This window comes from Mustela erminea, chromosome 18, assembly GCF_009829155.1.
Source record: "Mustela erminea isolate mMusErm1 chromosome 18, mMusErm1.Pri, whole genome shotgun sequence".
NCBI lineage: Eukaryota > Metazoa > Chordata > Mammalia > Carnivora > Mustelidae > Mustela > Mustela erminea.
Genome location: NC_045631.1, coordinates 8,567,312 through 8,590,253, shown reverse-complemented (window position 1 = coordinate 8,590,253; position 22,942 = coordinate 8,567,312). Strand labels below are relative to the sequence as shown.

At 42.1% G+C, this 22,942-nt stretch overlaps 1 protein-coding gene and 1 non-coding gene across 3 annotated transcripts in view; both read left to right on the top strand.

Moving 5' to 3' along the window:
* TEKT3 (tektin 3) overlaps window positions 1–22,513 on the top strand; it is a 37,586-nt gene extending 15,073 nt beyond the window's left edge. Inside the window, exons 4-8 of one of the 2 annotated variants that reach the window (XM_032321983.1) lie at window positions 3,556–3,626; window positions 7,006–7,149; window positions 9,911–10,133; window positions 12,987–13,141; window positions 20,945–22,513. In XM_032321983.1, coding sequence (XP_032177874.1) covers window positions 3,556–3,626; window positions 7,006–7,149; window positions 9,911–10,133; window positions 12,987–13,141; window positions 20,945–21,161 — 810 coding nt within the window. In that variant the 3' untranslated portion in view covers window positions 21,162–22,513. The remainder of the gene's footprint in view (window positions 1–3,555; window positions 3,627–7,005; window positions 7,150–9,910; window positions 10,134–12,986; window positions 13,142–20,944) is intronic. The other variant, XM_032321982.1, reaches the window with a different exon arrangement.
* On the top strand, window positions 8,975–9,080 carry LOC116578579. The gene has a single exon (XR_004280950.1). It is a non-coding gene; the product is annotated as a U6 spliceosomal RNA (small nuclear RNA).
* Window positions 22,514–22,942: the final 429 nt, after the last annotated feature.

The window sequence follows — 22,942 nt, the reverse complement described above, 5'->3', positions numbered from 1 at the left end:
CAAATAAAACCACAATGGAATACTACCTCACCCCCACCCCAGGATGTCTATACTCAGAAGCACAAATAATAAGAGGTGTTGGTGAGGATATGCTGGTGGAGAGGTAAAATGATATACCTGTTTTGGAAAATCGTTAAAGATAGAGTGGCCATATGATTCAGTAGTTCTACTCCTATGTATCTGCCCAAGAGGAAAAAAAAAAGGACATGCCTACACAAGAACTTATACATGAATGTCCATAGCATTATCCATACAGCCATTTAGAAACAACACAAATGTCCGTCAACTTCTGAGTGATATATAAAATGTGGTATAGCCATACAATAGAATGTTATTTAACCATAAAAAGATCATAAAACATTCTACTACATGGATGATCCTTGAAAATTTATGCTAAGTGAAGAAGTCAGCCACAAAGGACTGCACATTGCAGGATTCTGTTTCCGTGAAATGTCTGGATTTAGGAAGTCTATAGAGACTGAGTAGAATAGTGGTTGCCTAGGAGAAACAGGCTCTGGAGATTGGAAACTGGGTAACAGTGTAGGGGTACGTTGTTTCTTTGGGGTGTAATGAGGCTGTTCTACCATTGGTTCTGGTGATGGTTTTATATACTAAAAAACCATTGAATTGTACAAATACATGAGCTCTATAATATATGAATTATATCAATAAATCTATTTTTTAAACAACCACCACCACCACCACCACTGCTTTAGAGGTTTGATATTTTTCTAGACCAGTAGCAGAGGTTACTTTATCTCAAAATAACTAAATCTACAGTTAAAGTAATGGTTTGTCAACTGAAAGATGCTTGATCATTGCCAATTAATTCAAGTAATGAGTGTATCCTTAGCTTACTCAAAGTAGTGATATTAGCATATCTTTTCATTTAAACAACACTGGTCTAATTTTTTGGAATAACTCAATAAACATTGGCAAAAAAAGAACTAGCCTTAAAAGGCCTATCGTTGAAGAAGGTGGCCGCATTGAAATATTTTCTCATGAATTCTCTTGGCTTTTACATTCAGTCAGTGATATTCCACCAAATTCTCACAGAATGGCTTCTCTTGGGGAATTGATCAGGTCCTCCTAGACCAGGCTAACTCCTTTTTTGGTCCTCCTAGACCAGGCTAACTCCTTGAACTTTTTAAAGCCAAATGAATCTTGTATACAGATTAATAGATAAATTATTGCTGGAGACAATTCCAAAGGTCTTTGTTGTAGGCATTCCCTATTTCCATGAACCCTTCCAAATTTATCAATATTTTTTATAGCAAGAGTTTCATTAAATGCATTTTTCCCCCATTAAAGTCCAGATATTCCCACTACATGCATCGTGTATATGTAGTATAAAAGCTCACTAGGATTTTGGGCATTAAGTAGTATTTTCCAAGCAGTATTCCACTCATCCTTTGGCAACACCTTAGCGAACTAGGTACACACACCACCATCCCCCCCACCAAGCTGTAGAGAAAGACGAAGACTGAACAACACTAAAACAAAGACTGATTGCACAACTCACTATGAAAATGTACAAAAAAGCTTCGCTACCTGTAAGGGCAGGTGGAACCTTGATGACAACACGAGGTGGGAATGTGGTTTTTCACTTCATTAATTCAGAGGATCAAAGAATGAGTCGGTAGAGTTATCGCTGAAATGAATTCCAGGCATACTTAATATTTTTATGTGAAACAATAAAAGAATAAGAAGACTATATAGTTGAGCAGTAATCGATATTGGAGTGGAGAAGACCTTTATAATCAAATTAGCAAAAGTGGAGACCAAAAGGGGATACTTAATAAATTTGACAGCATAGAAATCTTGGCTGTCTAAATATCAAACTCATGATGCAAAAATATAAAGGCAAGGTAGAAACTGTTTAAAAATGTACATATATTTTTATATTGTATATATTGAGCAGTAATCGATATTGGAGTGGAGAAGACCTTTATAATCAAATTAGCAAAAGTGGAGACCAAAAGGGGATACTTAATAAATTTGACAGCATAGAAATCTTGGCTGTCTAAATATCAAACTCATGATGCAAAAATATAAAGGCAAGGTAGAAACTGTTTAAAAATGTACATATATTTTTATATTGTATATATTTATATCTACATTGATGACATCCATGATGGAAAAGATTGAATTTCAAATATAAGAATCCTTATAAAGTAGTAAGAAAAAAAACAACAGAAAAAGCGAAGAAGCAGGTTAATTCGCAAAAGAAGAAAGTCAAACGAGGAGCCAATACCCAGTTAAAATATTAACCTGCCAATTTCAGGAGGTTTGTTGTTTGGGGGAGGGGTCCTATCACACTGGCAAAAATGGAGGGGATTTGGTAGTGATCACTTAGTAGGTGAGGAGAGGAAGTGTACTCTCATTTATTGTTGTAAATGGGTACAACTTCTCTGAAGGACATTTGGCCGTATTCGTCAAAACCTTGGAAAAAACCATGCCTTTGGTGGCATCTAAACATTTACTGAAGTGGTTCATCATGGTGTGTTTTAATGTCATGGGAAAATGTTCAGGTTTAAAAATGAAAAGGTGGGGGCCCTGGGGCGCCTCAGTTGGTTAAACGTCCCACTCATGATCTCAGCTCCGGTCGTGATCTCAGGGTCGTGAGGTGGAGCCCAGATGGGCTTGCACTCAGCAGGGAGTCCTCTTGAGATTCTCTTTCCCTCTTTCCTTCAGCCCCTGCTGGGACTGCTCTCTCTAAATAAAATAAAATTAAAAAAAAATAAATAAAATCTTAAAATAAATAAAAATAAACAAGATGAAAAGGCAGGCCACAAAACGGTATGCATAGTGTGATTGCTCTGTGTTTGAAAAGTGAAAACAGTGACCATGTGCACTTTCTAAACATCAGAGGGAAGAGAAGACTGTTTACTTAAAACGTCTCTGACACAACACATGCTATGTCATAGTATATATCCTGGAGGCATCAGAATGCCCCGTGTGTGGTCGAGTAGAGGGGTACACAGCGGGGTTTGTGAGTGTAGGAGCTGAGCTGCCAGGCACAGGCAACAGAGAGAGGGCTGGCCTCCCAGTGTGGAAGTCAAGTTTCCACTTGGACCAAAGAGCTGGGTCTGTTGAGGATATATGCATTGCCAGAGGGAAGTCCCTTTTTGGCAGCCCCTTTCCCTCCCCAGTTTACTTTGTTTTGGAAGAATAGCTACTATAAAAGAAGATTGCATCAAGTTCAGCCTTGCACATCACCAGAATTTATTTATTACCTTATTGTTAGACTGTTTGTGTTAAGGGTCAGAGATAAAAACAAATCCTACAGTTTTACTCCTGTCCCAACTTGTTCCATAATATAATTTTCTTATAGCCCTAGAAAGGGGTGAACCTCAGTCTGATGTTTAGATTGCAGGACCATGAGGGCATAGAGGTAAGTAAGTGGGTGTAAAAATTGTTTTATTGTCTTACTTGACGTTTTTTTCCAGGAACAGTTTTCCTTTGCTGATGTTTTGTTACATTGTTGGCTTTGGATGTTATACCCAATGATGAAAACATTAATGTGTATGTGTGTGTTTTTTTTCAATCGAGTAGGAGGTTGATATTATTCTGTGTTGTCAAGAAAGGATGAAGCTGCATTTGGATAAGGCCATTGCTCAACTTGCGTAAGACTTTTCAATGTGTATACCTTTTAAAATCTGTCTCAAAATTGTGTTTTTGTGTCTTCCACTCAAATTTCTCTTAGCTTCCTAGGTAAGGATTTCTTATATATAGATACACATACACACTCACACACACACACACACACACATACATACACACATACACACGTGCACATACACATTTTTATTTGGAGGTTAACATGAGTTCTTGGAGTGCTTGCTTTAACTTTTTAGCTAGAGATGTAGTTTTGAGGGCTGCCTGGGTGCTCAGCTGGTTAAACATCAGACTCTTAGTTTCAGCTCAGGTCGCAATCTCAGTGTCGTAAGATCGAGCCCCAACAGGGGCTTCGTGCTCAGCATGGAGTTTGCTTGTGATTCCCTTGCCCTCTGCCTCGCCCCCGAATTGCGTGTGCACACACTCTTTCTCAAATCAATCAGTAAATAAAATCTTAAAAAATAATTTTGAGATGCTACAGAATTTCTGCCCTAACTTGGAGTACGGCTAAGATTAATTTCTTTTCTTTCTTTCTTTCTTTTTTTTTTTTAAAGATTTTAATCTGAGAGCAAGAGTGAGAGGAGAGAGAGAGTGAGCATGCGTGGTGGGGGGGGGAGTAGAGGGATGGGGGAGAAACATACTCCCTGCTGAGCCTGAAGCCCAATACAGGACTCCATCCCAAGACCCTGGGATCATGACCCAAGCCGAAGGCAGTTGCTTAACCGAATGAGCCACCCAGGTGCCCTGGGTAAGATTTCTTTTAAACTCAAAAGACTTTCATTCTTTGAGGAGAGATTGATTTGTGTATATTCAGCCCAATAGCTGGAAAAGTAAAGAGTTGTGGCTCACTTTTATGATTATTTCCATAACTCCTTAAAGACTCAGCCTGATTTCCAGGGGACCCTGGTACCTGCTCCCTGGTGCTTTCGTTACACAGTGCAGTACTGTAACTCTTCACCCATCCTACTCTCCCAGAGTACAAATCCTTCTTTCCTTGGCAATAGTAGATAGTAGGTACTTAATATTTATGGTGGGGATTGGGGCGGGGAAGAATAATAATCAAAGGAAGGTCTTAAGCAAAGATAACAACTGTCAGCTTAGAAAACACATTGGTCGAGCCTCTTTCCCAACATGACTGGAAAGATGAATGTTCATCTGGTTATGGCCGTGGAAGTAGCATCAAAATGTCACCGGAAGGAAAGGATGCTTCTGCTTATACCGATGCTGTCAAGGATAAGATGTGAGAGAGACCCTAAAAGGAATAAGAGTTATAGAGGTATCAGTTTTGCTTGCTTTGCTTGCCCACTGTGTCCCACCAGATTGATGCTCTGCAGTTCGGTGAGGTTTAGCTGGCTGGGACCTCTCCCTCACTGTGATTGGAAGGGCTCTTTACTCTAGAAATGTTGGGTAGAAGATTAGTTAAGAATGACTGACTACACATGGTTTGGTTCACTACCATTTACCTGAGCTATAAATACAAGGCAGTGTTGTTTTGGTATTACTTTTTGGCTTCTGCTCCCTAGAAATCACAGAACCACAGTTTTTAGCATGGTTCACAGAATAGTGTCTGTTCTGTTTTCTTTGGGTCCAGTTCCCAATCTTATTTTCTTGTGTAACTTAAAATCTGCAGCTCATCCTCCACGTTCTTCACTCTTCTTGCCCAGATTGTTCCGCTGTGGAACAGCCACATCCTCATATCAGTCTCTGCTACAAACTGCCTCATTTCCAGCCCTATTTAGGTCTTTGCAGAAAGTTCTTCCTCCATGTATGCACTTGTGTAGAACCTTTGTTGGTGAGCCTTTAAAGACCTGGGTTTTCATTTAATACACAGTGGATAAAATGCCTACCTCATTTCCTGGGGTGGTTTCTCCAGAATTTATGGGATCCTTAACATGGTCATTGGGCTTGGTCCAAGGAAGGTGATGGGAGGAGGTTGTTCAATGCTATTTGCTTTGGAACACACAACGAAGGCCTCAGTTTGGACCTCAGCTGAAAATAGAATGTCATTAGGCACCAACATGGTAGCCAAGATTTTTCCCATTTTGGGCTCTAAGACAGGCGGGTGGGGTACTGCCTCAAGCACCTTCTTTAAGGAAGTTCTGAGGTTAGGTCAGAGGAGGTCTTGTATCAGCCCAAGAGAGGAAGGGTAGGGGGCATCTTGGTCCCAGACCCAGAAGTGAGAAAGGCCTTTAATCCCAGAGTTTCAACACAATAACCTGAGATGGGAGCCTGAACACAGAATGGCAAGAGGAGGCAGCTTTCTCATCTTTCATGTCTTGCATGTTTTTTAGAATTCACAAAAATTATTTTTCAGGATTCACAAAACACAGGCTACTGGCATGCTGCTGTCCTCATTTCTATTTCACACAAAAAGATGAGCTCTGGTAGGTCAAGCACTTACCTAAATGTATGAGCTAAGCTAAGGGGAAGCTGCAGCTGGAATTAATCTATTCTATTCAATGTAGGCTTTACCAAGTGGCTCCAAAATGGACCATTGGACCAAAATGGTCCAATGCCAAGACGATTTTGGGTGCCAGGAACACTGAACTAATTATCATCTGGTTGTCCTGATTTTTCAAATACTATCTGTATGCTAATGATCCCCCAGTTTTTATTTCCATCCCAGACCTGTCTCCCAAATTCCAACAACCTCCTTGGTATCTACACTTGGATGTTTAATGAATGCTCAAGCTCAGTGTGTTGGCTGCACTTCTGTCTTCTCCCCATCCTACTTGCTCACCTCTGTTGATGGAATTCTGTTATTCCAATTACTCAGCTTCACCTCTCCTCCACCCCTTCATGTTTAATCTCCTAGGGATGTCTCTCAGCTCTCTTAAAACTTACTGGATCTGAACACTTGCTACCTCCTTCATTGTTATCCTCTTGGTCCAAGCCATTATTATCTCTCACCTGGGTAACTGTGGAAGGAGGGAGGCTGTATGTAAATATCTCAGAACTTCTTGGGGGAACTGCACTCAAAGAATGGAGGAATTAGCGTTTAGAAGCAGAAAAAGAAGAAGGAAAGAGAGGCACTGATGTGGACAGATCACTTTAAACCAGGGTCCAGCCTGGAACAGTGTTTGTGTTAGGAAGACAGGTCTCAGCCTTGGGGTTCCAGATACCTGCCCTCTGTTTATCTATACCTCTTCTCCCCCAAATCCCACCACACATGATGGGAGGGGCAGTGTGGATAGGGTTCTAATTAATCACATGTATGGACATCTCCAGGGAAGGCTCCTTTTAATTAGGAAGCTGAACATTGTGTGAAAAGAGGAGAGACCCAGACAGCAGTAGTGGGTGGGTCCCAGCACAGAAGGGCCAATTACTCTTCCTCATATCAAATTATTTCCTAAACCTGAAGCTCCATTTCCTCACTCTCTGTTACAGAGCTAACAGAGCTTCCCAGCACGAGCTGGAGAAGGACCTGAGTGATAAGCAGGCAGCTTTCAGAATCGATGATAAATGCCACCATCTGCGAAACACATCGGATGGTGTCAGCTACTTTCGCGGTGTGGAGAGGGTTGATGCGACGTAAGTTGGGCTCCAACTACCTCTATGATTTCAATGTCATTTAATTCATTCTCTCTCCCTTCAAAATGACGTAGCTTACAGGTTAAAACGGAAAATGTGGGAAGATGTGGGGAAGATGAAAGATATACCCTACTTTGGATCAGTCTTTAGTAAGCATGTGTATTCCTCAGCCAGGCACTTGCCTTCTCTTTTATTTTGTAGAAGAATATTTGCTGTTTACACTTATTGTGGGGAGCACTGAGTACTGTATAGAATTGTGGAATCACTTTGTACAAAGTAATAGGACGTTGTAAGTCAAACTTACCTCAAAAATAAATATTTAAAAAGCTCAAAAAAAAAGGGTGAAAATTTGTTATTTGTATTTCTAACTATGAAGATAACAGCTACTTGAAACAGAAAAGCCTAGAAAACACAAATAAATGTAAAGAAAAGAAGGCATTGCCAATGGGCTGGATGCCCTGGATTCCATGGGGTAAAAGTTGAAAAACAACTTCACGTTTTATTACCACCGCTTGTTAAACCAGTGGTTTCTTTGCTAGGCCCCTGGATGCAATCTTGAGTTAATGGTCTTTTTCCAGCCATTCCCTTAAAAATTAAACTTGATTGACTGAGGTGAAATTCACCTACACACTAAAATGCATTTGGTCCAAGCGTACATTTTGGTGAGTTTTGACAAATTTCTGTGCCCATGTAACCAGACCAGGGTCAAGATAAAGAATACTTTTGTCACCTCAAAGAGTTCCTATGTTCTCCTTCCCAAGCTAACACCCTTTTCAAATGACCCCCACATGGATTCCCTATTGTGGGGCTGGTCACCCCCAAAGCAGCCCCATCTCTTATTGCTCCTGTACTAGGAGCAGCATGTGTCAACTTTGATTTTTAGATTCTTCAAGTGTGAATCAGATTCAAACCGTATGTCCTAAGCAGTCTGCTTGAAATGCCCCTTACTTGGGTTGAGGTGAGCAGGAATCATCATCATCTTCTCCTTCTGGGGAAGGAGATGTGCTGAGATCAAACCAGACACTCTGAGCACCTTGCCTTCCATCAAGGGCCTTCTCTATTTCCAGCATGAATTTTTAGCCATTTCTCGTGGAATGTCAAGGTATGGAGCATGTAGTGTGTTATTTTTGGTCATTGAGGCCTGAGATAACACCTTCAGTCAACAGTAAGATTCTTCTTTGATATTCCATCATGTCAACAAAGAAATGCCACCTGTAAACCCACCATGCCCAATGTCAACTATTAGTCCTTCCAATATGGTTCTGCACACATAGAGATTTTTATTTTTATTTATTTTTATTTTTTAAAGATTTTATTTATTTATTTGACAGAGATCACAAGTAGGCAGAGAGGCAGGCAGAGAGAGAGGAGGAAGCAAGTTCTCTGCTGAGCTGAGAGCCTGACATGGGGCTTGATCCCAGGACCCTGGGATCATGACCTGAGCTGGAGAAAGAGGCTTTAACCCACTGAGCCACCCAGGCGCCTGAGATTTGTATTTTTAAAGAGTGGCATTACAGACATACTGTTTGTATAGTCTGTGTGGCTTTTCATTTCCTGATATATCAAAAACACTGTGAAAATACTCTACAACACAAGTTTGCGTGCTTTATGAATTACCTTACTTAAATGTACCATAATCTATCGCTTCTCGGTCTTTTGGCCAAGATCAAGTGAAATGTACCATAATCTACTCAACTTTTTCTTTACTTTTGGACACTTGGACTGTTTTCAGTTTTTTACGATAGTCCTCAATATTGCTGAAAATTAATATCCTCATTGTATCCATTTTTGGCAGCATTAATTCTTTATGATAAATTTCTATATTACTTGCTTTGGCAGCTCCATATGCTAACATTGGAATGATGCAGAGAAGATGAGCATGGGTCTTGGGCAAGGATGTCACACAAATTCACAAAGCACTCCTTATTTTTAGTCCTAGAGATGTAAAGTAGAGCTTCGTGACAATAGTTAATGATACCATGTTGTGAATTCGAAAGTTATTAAGAGAGTAGACCGTAACAGTTTTCATTTGAAGAAAAAATAACTAACTCTGTATGGTGTTGGATGTTAATGACATTTATTGTGATAATCAATTCGCAATGTTGACATGTGTCAAATTATTATGTTGTGCACCTACCTGAAATTAATGCAATGTTATATGCCAATTATATCTCAGTAAAAAATTTCCGTAAATGGAATTTCTGGGTTATACACATGTGTTAGGGTCTTGGTGTATGTTGTCCTCCAGCATGGTTCTACCAATCCCACGTTCCTGCCTGCAGGAGAGAAACCTTTTTAAAAATATGCTCACCAGAAAATTATCATTCTCGACAGTCTTTGCTATTCTGATGAAGGGTCCTTAGTATGTTGCTGTTTTTTTCAGTACTCCTTTGATTACTCCTGAGTTTGGATATTTTCTCATATGCTTCTCAGGCCAGTGAGACACATTTCTTATGAGCCACAATACCCATATCCTTCACCCATTCTCCCCAATCCTTGCTTCCCTCCCTACCAATTGGGCAGGGGACTTAGTGTGTGCCCTGGATTTACAGAAACTAAGCAGAAATATAAGGAACAATTAAGAAAAGTTTTAAATAAGCTTTCCTCTGATGTTTACATTTTATTCAATAAACCAGGATTCAGTGATAGGGGGTTTCCCCTTTCACAAAATGAATGATCACCTAGAGACTGTCCAGGCTGATTCATCATTGTCACCATTGTAAGGTTCTACTTTTTCTTCTTCTTCTTTTTTTCCCCACAGGGTCTCAGTGCCCGAGTCCTGGGCCAAATTTACAGATGACAATATTCTCCGTTCCCAAAGTGAACGAGCAGCCTCTGCCAAGCTAAGAGACGACATTCAAAACCTCTTGGTTGTGACTGCCAATGAGATGTGGAATCAATTCAACAAAGTGAACTTGTCTTTCACCAATCGCATTGCTGAGACCGCAGATGCTAAAAATAAGATTCAGATTCACTTAGCGAAGGTAAATCAAGTGCCGGTGGTACCCCTTAGCTGACCCAGAAAGATAGAGCAGGGGGCTCTGGGACCACAAATCTCTCACCACTCCCGGAGAGACGCCGTAAGATGTATGGCCTCCTGACCATACAGACTAAGAAAAATTAAAAACAGTACAAAGTACACCATTTATTTTAGCCAGGTAACCAGGTGTCAAAATGAAATTGGAATCCACTGGTTTTTGGAATACAAAGAATGCACTATGCACTGAAAGGTTCCTAGAATTTAATAGAAACAAAAATATTATGATTAATGTTTAATGAATCACTGTATGTAGCTAGGAAGTGAATTCATTATTAGAACATATGGTAGGAATGTTTTCTGTTAAATTATTTCAGGTCCTTTCTCTGGAATACAAAACCAAATACAGGAAACTATTAGGTGGTTCAAAGTGTTTTTGACATTGAACTTTTTAAAGTCCTCTAAGCATAAACATTTTACAATGACAATAAAATGAAGGATTTAAGCAGGATTTGAGTGTTTCAAGATAAACAAAGAGAACTCTTTCTTTATTGAGCATTGGTCTTAGAGCTTTTATTATTTCTGTGGATTTATGCTACCTATAGGCTTTCACTTCTTATTTTAAGAACCTGACACAGCCATGTGTGCTGGAAGGCACCATTATTATCCAATTGAGGGAAACCTTATTTTCTCAGACTGCAGCAATTTAAGTTCCCTTCTCATGATGTCTTCTTTGGGCAGCAAATATTTATTGGGCCAGACAGTGTGCTACCTTCTGTGAAGGGCAGAGAGAAGTGTAATATGCAGTTTGGGTCCCAGGAAGCTTATATTCATGATGCGCATACATAGGAAAAGCTCATGAACAATTAATAACAATAGAAAATTACAAATTGCGATTGCCAGATAACAGATGCAGAAAGTGTCATTGGGGTTTGGAGAAAGAGGGGAACATTCAGGTGGGGTGATGTCTCGAACGAAGACTTGGGAGGGAGCCAGTCAGAGGTTGAGTTGGGATCTGTCATGTGGCCTGGCAGAGAAGTTTGCGAGGGGAGCCTGGAGCCACACTGTACAGGACATTGGTGGGAAGGTAGTCACTGGGCAGTATAAGGCAATTTTGAAGGCCTCTAGAAGGATAACCTGATGGAGTCCCTTTGTTCAAGAAATTTGTATTTAATTTTGCATTAGTTCCCTGGGACTATCCCAACAAAGCACTACAGACTGGGTGGCATAAACAACACAATTCATAAAAAACAGAATTCTGGAGCCTAGAATTCCCAAGATCAAGGTGTCAGCAGGGCTGGTCTCTTCTGAGGTCTATCTCCTTGACTTGAGATGGCCATCTTCTCCCATTGTCTTCACTTGTTCTTCCCTCCATGCATGTCTCTGTCCTGATCTCCCCTTCTTATAAGGACAACAGTCCTTTTGCACTAGGACCTACACCAATGACCTCATTTTAGCATAATTACCTCTTTCAAAGGCTCCACCTCCAAATGCAATTACATCCTAAGATACCAGGGGTTAAGACTTCAACACAGGAACTTACTTGGGGGTGGAGAAGAAGATAGCATTCAGGCCAGAACTGCTACATTTGAAGTACGGTGCTGGGTAGCTTTGGGGTAAGCACACGGAACAACACACTGGCCTTGCCATCTTGCATCGTAGAGCCAGACGGGACATGAAAGTAGAAAAGATCAGAAAGGTGCAGAAAGAACTCCTCAGTTAAAACATTAAATGTAGCCAAAGGAAGCGTTATATCCACTGATGAGAGACAGGGATGGCTTCACGGGACAGGGAACCCTGAGAGCAGCTTTGGTGATAGGAACAGTGCAATGATCTTCAACAGGTTGTTGAATGCTTGGGAGGGAGGTCAAAGCTTAAGTGACAGATTTCAGGGCTCCTGGATTGCACAAGTGCCGAATCTGTGAGGTTTCATGAGAGCTCTGCAGGGGAGAAAGGACAGAGCAGAGAAGTGGCTCAAGACAGAGCCTTGTACTGGGAAGTGGTGAGGGGCAGCTATAAGGAGATGCAAGGAATTAGGACAGCGGTTGGCCAGAGAAGACAAACAGGGCAAGGGTTTCAAGGAGAAGGAGTCGTTGGGGAGGGTTATTGTCAACTTTGAAAGTACAGTTTCACGAGGGCCACTGGGTCTTGGAGTACAGGGGTCACCTCAAGGGAGTTGGTCAAAGTACAGGGAGTGAGCAGGACCACTGTGCAATGCACATAGCTGGGCCTGTGAGCCGGGGGCAGGAAGGCACCAAGGTCATAGAAGAAACAAGAGTTGTCCGAGCATAGGCAAGGAGACCAGGAAGGGATCCGGGTTTATGCAGTTAGGGGGACCCTCCTTTAAGAAAAAAGAACATAAAAGGAGGACTCCAAATCTGCTTTGTGGTCCTTTCTTGCAAGTGAGACCCTGAGAAACTTGAACTTGATTTGCTTCAAGTCAAGTCCTCCACTAGCAGGAAAACATCTCTGTGACACTTGTAAGAAGATGAAGAGGCAGGACATACTGATGTGAGGAGGGATGCAAGGGCCACTCGAATCTCTGGGCCTCCCCCTTTTTCAGAGTTACGCACATGTGTGTGCTGGTAAATATTTAATAATAGTGATCTGGGAGTTGTGGGTGGGAAGAAGGCTCCAATTTGTCAAATTTGCTCATTTCTGTGGTGTGACTACTCTCCATCTGGCAGATTTCACCTGGAGTTAGGAAGAGACACACACATTCAGCTCTCCAGAGATTCCCAGGGACAGGGCTGGGAGGGAGCAAGGCCCTCAGAGAATCCACCTCCCTCTAGGAGTGGGCAAGGCAGGCCTCAGGCCTCAAATTGCAAGAGGCCTCAAGCATTTGCTTCTCTTCCTACAGACCCTGCAGGAGATCTTCCAGACTGAAATGACCATAGAATCCATCAAGAAGGCCATCAAGGACAAGTCTGCCTTCCTGAAGGTGGCTCAGACCAGACTGGACGAGCGCACAAGGAGACCGAACATAGAGCTCTGCCGGGACATGGCTCAGCTACGGTGAGACGGCAGTGGGCCCTGGGCAGGAGGGGCAAGCTCGGGGTGCTCTTTGGGGCCACCCACCAGCCCCATGGTGGCTCCATACTCTTTATGAAGGTCCTCCTTTCTGCTTTCACACCGGTCATATGGAAGAACCCAGTAACAGTCATTGTGTAGGATCCTTCTTCGGAAGTGTTAATAATTATTAATAACGGGCATGGACTTTCGGTTGGGGAGGACAGTTAAGTTCTGGAGATGGATGCCGGTGATAGGCGCACCACACTTCAAAGGTACTTAATGTCACCGAACTGCACACTTAAAAACAGTCGAGGTGGTAAATTTTTTGTGTTATGTACATTTTACCACAATTTTTTAAAAAAAGGAAATGATATCAATACTAGATACAAAAAAAAGTGATAATGAATGTGAAGCTTCATTCAGTGGGACCACTCACAATCTGCACTTCCCTGGGATCTGGAGTTTCCAGAATGTCTCTTAAAAGCAGCAGCATGCATTGCTTGCTGTGTGATTTTCAAGGCCTGGGACTTGGTCTCGGGAAAGGGAGTCCTAGTTCCACAGGCCCCTTTCTATTTGTTCTCACCCATTGGTTCTCACTGGCCTTTTTTGGCATTTAGTATCTACTCTCCCCATTAAGACCACCCTCGTGGTTTCCTAGTCACTTCAGTTTGTTCTCAGTATAAGTAGAAAAGACCTGGGCTTCATCAAGCACATCCCCCATATACAAGGCTGGCAAAACTCTCATGCCGCCATTTATCTACCCAACACTAGGCATCTTTTCTTATGATGATGATTTAAACTTTGAGCATTCCTTTTAGGATGGGCTCATCAGGAACTGGGCAAAGCTCTTTTCCCCCTCCTACATTCTGGCTTCATTTCCAATTTCCCAATACCTGCCAGCTTGCCTTTTCTTTGTGGAGTTCTCCCTGGCTTTTCTCAGGTCATGAAATGGTCTCTGCAGAATCAAATCAAATTTATAGCAACTGGAGGGACAAAGGGGCCACACTCGAACTCCAAATTCTTTTCTGGTGCTGTGGGGAGATGCCACTAGTCTCGTCTCCTGCCTGGTTCCTTGTTGGGATTCCTTTGTCATCACAAGGGGTTGATCCTGGGGATTAAATGGCTTTGAGCCCTGCCAAGGAAGCAAGTGTGGATTTCTGGGAGGGTAAGGGAGATGGTTGCGAGGCCAACGACTATGAAGACAAGAAAGACAGTGAAATGGCATGAGAAGAGTAGGTGATTATGCATGGCTCTCATTCTGGGCTGAGCCCTGTCCTCAGCCCCTTACACTACCTCATTCAGTATCTGCATTTCACAAATAAGGAAACGGAGGCAGACGCGGGTTGCATGATGTGGTAAGTAAAGGCACCGTTTGAGCCCTTGCCTGCCTCACTATTCAACCAATCAAAACGTCTGTGTGGGAAGTTTCTGCTCCCATCTTTATACTCATACGGTCCTTTTATCATTCCCCCATTGGGCGGCCGAGCCCATCCCACTTCCTCAATGCCCTAAAGGAGCGAGTCAACAAAGCAGGTACTGTATCTCCATCTCTTTCTCATAGAGGATGAAACTCAGGGTCACAGAGGCGACCTTTACAGCAAAACCCCCTACCTGTACCCATGCATGTTGTCTGTGTTGCATGCTAAGAAGCATGTTTGAGCATATATGCCAATGGATTAGCTGCCTTTTTCCTGGTAGATCTGCTGTCTGGGCCATAGCCATATGAGTGTGCACCCAGGCTGGCCACACATTTCCCCAAGTGGGTTCCAGAGAACCCCTTTTCCTACCCAGTCCATTCATTATTTAGGATTACCTCTCCTCCCCTCCAGAGGCCCATCTATGGTGTCCATGTGCTTCTGAAGATTGTGGCAGTGAGTACCCGGCCATCTGGCCGGTTAGGAATGGATCACGAATTGTGGCTTTCTGCAAATCTTACGAGGGGTAGCTGAGCAAAGTTGCATTCTCTGAAAGTTTCCGAGGAATCACCAGAAGTAGAGACGGAAATCTATCAGTTGTTCAGCCTGGCATCAGACAAGCCCAGGGCTGCTTTTTAAAAGGGTTTTGAGCAGTGGTCTAATTTGACGTTGGAGTTACCGGACAATGAGGCATTGAAGGTTGCTACACAGAAACGGAATGATTTTTACTTTTCTCCCCCCTTCAGAGCTACACAGAATTTACGTTCCCTTTGCTTCCCATAGAATCCATACTATGTCCATTTCCACTGCTCCTTTACTGACTTTAGTAGAAAAACTTCCTTTTGTTTCTGTAAGGATTTCTCATCCAAGTATCATTGCCAAAAAGACCACAGACTCAGGGAAGCAAGGACAGAGAAAAACGGCAGTTTTCATTTTGAGACTTTTATTTTCATTTACAGTGTTCCAAACACGTTCTTTCAAAAGTAACTCTAAACATTTTTGGCTCTTGGTGGCAGGCCAGACCAGGTTCTGCTTTGCTTCAATAATCTTGGTACATTTAGAAAAACAAAAAAATGACGGTAGCTTTATTTGTATTTGAATGCAAAATGTTTTTTCAGTTCTGTAATTTCCCCCCAAAATGAGCGGTTTCAGCAGAACGGCTCTCTGTGATCTGCCAAGAACAAGGAAGCCGAGGCAGAGCGGGGGCCTTCAAAGATGGGTGAGAGTGTGTTTCTAAAGGCACAAATCGAGGGAAGTCCAGGACCTCCCAGCCCTATTCACGCAGCAACGGGAGGCAAGGGAACTAGCTGCCTGCATTTTCTGGATCTTGAATTTCCTTCCCCTCTCCGCTCCCCTCAAAAAGTTAAAATTAAAAATAATCATTGATCTATCAACATCTGTATTTTCAAAAGTTCCCTCCCAGATAAATTTTCCACTAGGCTAGTGTTTGTCAGCTAGGAGTAAGGACTCATAGATCATTGTGCTCCATTTCCTGCCTATGGGTTTGGGGCTCCTTCTGAAGCCTTCTTACCAGGGCAAGGCAAAGTGAGAGGGGGGCGGGGCGCGATTTGACACCCCCTCCCCCCACCCTTGGTCAACCCCCCCCCCCCCCCCCCCGCACGGTTGCCACAACCTCCCCACTATTTTATACCCTGGGATCTTTCCAAGAGACTTTTCTTTTTAATCCACCTTGAAGGAAGCAACCACAGAAAGGAGCTTTTAGATCGGTTCTCAGATTTTGTGTTTACCCATCCGAGACCAAAGGGAACTTCGGGCACAGTAGGTTTCAGTTCCTTCCTCCGCCCCATGGAAAGCCTTTGTATTTTCCTTCCAAGATGAAGGGAGATGCGCTGTGTGTTGTTGCTTCTGTGAGTCTTTTGTGAGCGCCTTTCCCCTTGGGGGCTGCGTGCATGTGTCTTGAGCGAGGACCCCTCCAGCAGGTGTATCTCAGGAAGAGGGCACGCCCAGAGGTGGGCTCCACAGAGCAGTCCACGGACGTTTCTAGACCATCATAGTCTGATCGCTGCGTTGTCCGAGCCAGATACGTTGGCCCTGTTGCCCTGTTGCGGTGTTGGTCACTAAAGGTCAAAGGGAGCTTAAGTCCCTCCAAACTGTGTTTCCTTTTTGTAAAATATTTACCTCATTATCTCCCTGATTTTAAAAGTAGCATCTGTTCATGATAGGAAAAAAACAAAGCAAAACAAAACAGGAAAAATAAAAAAAATAAAACCCATCTTCGATTCGTTGTGCCGTGGAGGGATAACGAGGGTTAGCATTTTGTTGTACGTGACACCAGGCATGTTTTTGTTTTGTTTTGTTTTTGTTTTTGTTTTTTTTTATAAATTAATTTATTTATTTTCAGAAAAACAGTATTCATTATTTTTTCACCACACCCAGTGCTCCATGCAATCCGTGCCCAGGCATGTTAACAAAATTGTGATCACACTGCCTTTGGGATTTTCTAACCTCACTTTTCCTTCCTGCCTTCCTTCCTTCCTTTCTCTCTCTCTCCCTTCCTCTCCCTCTCCCTTTCTTTCTTTTTAAAAAACTACTTATTTATTTGAGAAAGAGAGAGTGAGAGAACATGGGTGCATGCGCAGGGGAGGGGAGTGGAGAGGAGGACAGGGGAGGGGCAGTGGGACAAGCAGATCCCTGCTGAGCAGGAAGCCCTACTGGGGTTCACTCCCAGGACCCTGAGATCAGGAGCTGAGACAAGTCACACACTCAGCTGGCTGAGGCACCCAGGCGCCCCTATCTTGACTTTTTCAGTCAACATCATATTGTGAGTTTCTTCTCTTTTTTCCAAAGTGTTGCTTGCCTGGTTTCCATCATGTGGCTAGAGCGTAGGTTATCATTGGGTATGAATGCTGTTTCCTCTTGTTTTCTCATACTGTGACTCAACACAAGGTAACACGGCGAAGGAATTATTCCTTTATTCTTTGATGTCAAACGTTCCACAGTATTTTCCCCTGCAAGTTGTCTTGTTCAGTTTCACAAGATCGAGATGGAGCTGATGTTAAAATGAATTCAAGGAATATACAGCTCTCTGTGGAGTCCAAAGTGAGAACCCCCTTCTCTACCCTCTAGTCTCCCCTCCACTCAGACGAAACTGCAGCTTGTCAATTGGTGCATCTCCTTAAAATTGTGTCTTTACGAAGAAGAGAGCACGGAGGGTTTGGGGTAGAAAAATTTCTCTTTGGTGCCACTTTAATATTGCGTGAGCGCCCACTTTGTGCTGGGCACTACACAGGTCTTCTGGTGGGTTTGCCCCGATTTTGCAACTCGAAACCCGGGATGTCCAGTAAAATTTGAGTTTCAGGTAAACAGTGAATGGTTTTCAATACAGATAGATCCCAAATATCCAGAGACGGAGAGTAGAATGGTTATTGCCGGGGGCCATGGGGTATTAGTTTTTCATGAGGACTGAGTTTCAGTTTTGCAAGATCAGTATTGTGGATGGTTGTTGGTGGTGATGGCCCAACAGTGTGAGCGGAGGGAACGGAGGAAAGGCTGTTGGAACTGTGCGCCCAGAAATGTTTAAGACAGTAAATTCTCTATTGTCTGTCTTTGATCACAATTAGAAAATATTTATACTAAAACAATTACACATGGATCTGAAATTCAAATTTAACTGTGCTTCCTGTATATTAATCTGGTTTCCTTACACGGTGGGGATTACAATTAGAAATGGTCTTACCAGGGCGCCTGAGTGGCTCAGTGGGTTAAGCCTCTGCCTTCGGCTCAGGACATGATCTCAGGGTCCTGGGATCGAGCCCTGCATCGGGCTCTCTGCTCAGCAGGGAACTTGCTTCCCCCTCTCTCTCTGCCTGCTTCTCTGCCTACTTGTGATCTCCCTCTCTCTGTCAAATTAAAAAAAATATAATAATAAATAAATAAAATCTAGAAATGGTCTTACCCAAGGGGGTCCTGGATGCTGACGCCAACATGTGGGGTCTCTGCTTCTACCCTTTGCTTGCAGGGAGCTGACACGGTGGGGGCAGGAAATGGGACAAAGTTCCTTATTACGGCCAGTGAGACTCCTTATTTCCTTCTTAGCTTCCTGGATAACCATGCAAAGCTTATAAACACATGTGGGCCGCGTGCCTATGGAGACAGCAGGCAGTTCATGGGTCTCTTGGCTCAGTTTCCTTGTCTGCGAAACAAGGAAGCTGGGCTTGATGACCTCTCACATTTATTTTCCAGCTGCAGAGTTCTGTGAAGCCAGACAGTTGCCTGGGTATAATAATGATTTTAACATGACTTGGAAATTTTTCTATAATGGTGAAATCCCTTTCTATCCTTAGGGACCCACATATCTTTATGTGGTCATCGTTGCTATTCTCTTTACATTACTGTATGCTTTATTTTTTTTTAATTTTTATTTTTTTAAAGTAGGCTCCATGCCCAAAGTGGGGCTTGAACTCATGACCCTAAGTTTCAGAGTTTCATGCTCTACTGAATGAGCTGGCCAGGCGCTCCTGTATTACTGTATATTTTAATTAATTCCATGCACTTCCAGTCTGTTGATAAATGAATTCTCAAATAAAATAACCTTAATATTGAGTCAATTTGATAATTACAATTTGATAAATTTGGAGTTGTGTTTTCAGTTGACTGGTGTTAGGTAGGGGAGCAGCATGGTAATTAAAAGCAGCCGATGGACAGTTCCATGCAAAGCTCTAAATTCCTTATACCTCAGTTTTGTCATCTATAAAATGGGGATAATCATAATATCTACTTCATGGTGTTATTATGAGGATTAAATTGATCATGTAAAGTACTGAGTATCGTAAATACATACATATTTATATATATATACTACATGTATAATGTGTATATATATACTAAAGTAGTTAATAAGTGTGTTGCTATTATTACTATTAAATTATTATTGTCTTTTTATAAACTGTTTCCTAATTTTTTTCTCAAGTGACCACATGGTCATCTCTCCACAATATATTTGGTCAAATCAGTGGGTAAAGGAGAACCTGCTTAATTGCTCCCTAGGAAGGGAAGGCTTTCTAAATATAAACACAATGGAAGAAATCACAAAGAAAAAGAAAGATTTGGCTTACTGTAAAAAATTGAAATCTTACATATAATAAAAACATAATAACTACAATTAAAAAGGCAAAAAATAAATTAGGGAAAAACATTTGCCAGAAGCAAAACAGAAGCCCCCCCCACCCCAAATCAATATGCCTATTATGGAAAGCGCTCTTTGCAAGTGAGTCAGATAAATAGTAATAAATCAGTAGAAAAGGAGCAAAGGAGAGACGCAGTTCACAGAAGAAATGACGCAAGCAACAAGACCAATAGACACTTTAAAGGTTTGCTAATAATCAGAGAAAGGAAAATTGAAACCATATTGACTAATATAATTGGAGGAGATGCTATATGTTTTTTCATGAAATGAATTTTTTCTTTTGTCTTCATGAAAAAATGTGCCTTTAAAAAAAAATCATCACAAGGTAATTAGAACTACAACCCGTTACACCCTCCATGGAGCTGATTTCAAGCCTTATCCTGTTCTATTTCATTTTCGACAATTACAAATATATTCAGTCTGGGAACTTGAGGCATTGCCTTAGGAGGTTCCTGGGGGACAGGGGCATTAAAATTTCAGGAATGCCCCATTCGCTAACCCTTCCCACTGCCATTGTGCTGAACTCTAGCCCCTGAGTAAACTTGGGTGTCCCCTTCTTCCTAACAATGAAAACGGTTTCGATGATTAAAAAATATAAGGAAATCCAGCAAAACTTTGATTTTTCCGATTTGTACTATTTTTTAAAAAGTCACGTTTATAAGTTTTTCCTTTTTATTTTTATTTTTATTTTTTTTAAAGATTTTATTTATTTATCTGACAGACAGAGATCACAAGTAGGCAGAGAGGCAGGCAGAGAGAGAGAGAGGAGGAAGCAGGCTCCCTGCTGAGCAGAGAGCCCGATCCCAGGACCCTGAGATCATGACCTGAGCCGAAGGCAGAGGCTTAATCCACTGAGCCACCCAGGCACCCAGGTTTTCCCTTTAAAAAAAAAAAAAATTTAATGTGTGTGTGTGTGTGTGTGTGTGTGTGTATGAAAACTTGGTGGTAAATTTGATGGTGTCCCTAAAATATGCTTAGTTTGCCGTTCGGATTCTGGGCGTTGTTATTGGGAGTGGCACTGGCCTGATTCTAGAACACCAAGGAAGCCCAAGTATTGCTTCCTCTGCTCATTTGTTCTGACACTGGGATGACCCCTGTGCTGCTGGGGGCTCCCTGTGCACTCAGCCTAGCAGCCACCTTCCGACAGGAGTTCAGTAACCCTGCAGGCCCTCAAATCAGCCCATAACCAGCCTCCAGAGTGTGTGATTTCCACTGACCTAACCTGGTGCTTCTTTCCTCACGCAGCCTTGTTAACGAGGTGTACGAGGTGGACGACACCATCCAGACCTTGCAGCAGCGTCTGAGGGACGCGGAGGACACCCTACAGTCGCTGGTCCACACCAAGGCCACCCTGGAGCATGACCTGGCGGTCAAAGCCAACTCCCTCTACATTGACCAGGAAAAATGCATGAGCATGCGCAAGACCTTCCCCAACACCCTCCGGCTGGTGGGTTTCTGTTAGAGGGCCCCGCCAGGAGCCGGCAAAGTGGAACCACAGCCCTGCTGCAGCTAATTTAAACGGAATGCTAATATTGTCACTTATTAAAGGATTGTGTTGATAGAAAGGTACCAACGTGCTGTCTCAGAGAGTCTTTTGTCTATGTCCAAACCTTCATTTTCTACTATGTACTAGACTTCTGAGCTGTGGGAAGAATATAAAGAAATATAATCAATCTGATAGAGAAAGTTAAAAAAAAAGATTATTTGTATTATTCTTGTTGTTGCCTGTGTAACATGAATGGGCTGGAATGGAGAAATGTATTTCCTCTAGGTAGGTGGTGGGGGCAGGTATCCCGAATAAGGTGGATTTTCAGTTCTGTCTGGAAGGAAACCCAGAGGAAAGGAGAAATGCCCTTGGGTATGTGGTGGTTGGGGTAGTCTGAGCAAAAACAAGGGTGGAAAAACGCACAGGGGATTTGGAACGATAGTAAGGAGACTGGTTTGACTGTGATTCATAATTCCAGGTGTATAATGTGGGGAGGTCTTTATCTCCAGGTCAAGGAGTTGAAGGGAGCTGACAGACCTCTCTGAGCAGGTCTGTATGAAATTGTGATCGGGCAACGATATCAGGGTGATAGCAGTAGAAACAAAGAAAGGAGAAATACAAAACATATTCTAACCAGTCAACAGGGCTTGGTAACTCTTTCCATGGGAACGGAGTGCAAAGGGGTCCAGAATGGCAGAGGCGTTGACCCTAGATGAGTTGCAAAATGGGACATTGCTTAAATTCCAGGAAGCCCTGTGGTATCCCAGGCGTTTTTGTTTAAAATAACTTTTTCTTTATTATAAATGAAAAACATTTGCATGACATATTTTGGAAATGAAAACACACACACACCAACTCCTAAGAGGCACATGTTATCACAATACCCAGAAATGATCACTGAGGTCTGTCAACATTTTCTTTAGTGTGCTCTCAATTCCTTTGCTTAGACTCTCTGTGTATATGTATAATATTTATCTACACATGTGGGTAATAGGTAATGTTTATGGTTATTTCCATATATAAATATGTCATTGGCTGTTTATCCACAACATCATTTTTGAAAATCTTGCTTTCCACCTCCAAAACCCAATGTGTTTTGCTTGTGGGAACTTGAGAAAATACAGACACAGAAAAAGGAAAATAAATGTCTCTATTTTTCTAAACTAGGTACTTTGATATGTATAGATTTTTATTTCTGTACTTATACACTGGTTTCCTCTCAAAAATCAGAATCATTCCGAATAAAGTAGCTAGTACTTTTAAAACGCCTATGTGTCTGATACCGTTCTCAGTACCTCATTCACCTCAGCCCATTTATGCTTCTGCACTGAATCCTACTTATACTTTTGATGTCATTAAATATCTTTTCACAACTTCATTCTAATGGCTTTTTGACGTACCATTGCAAGGAAGTTCTAGAATGTTCTATAACAATTTGGGGGGGAAAAAGCTTTTATGGGGTGTTGTCATTTTGCCCTCCTGAGAGTTGTGTTACTCTGCACTCCTGCCAACAGTCTATGAGAGGGTGAGTCTTTCTGCATTTTTGATAACTTGTTGTGTGTGTTTTTTTTAACCATTTAATAGTATAAAAATGGTCTTAATTGCTTTAACAACTTGTTCTTTGGACACCAGTGATGTAGAGCACTGTTCCCTGAGTCCTTGAATTTTTTCTGCTAATTGCTTGTTTTTGTTATTTTCCTATTTCCCCTAAGCAGGAAGGGGAATTTTCTTCTTCTTTTTTTTTTAATCTTTTTTTT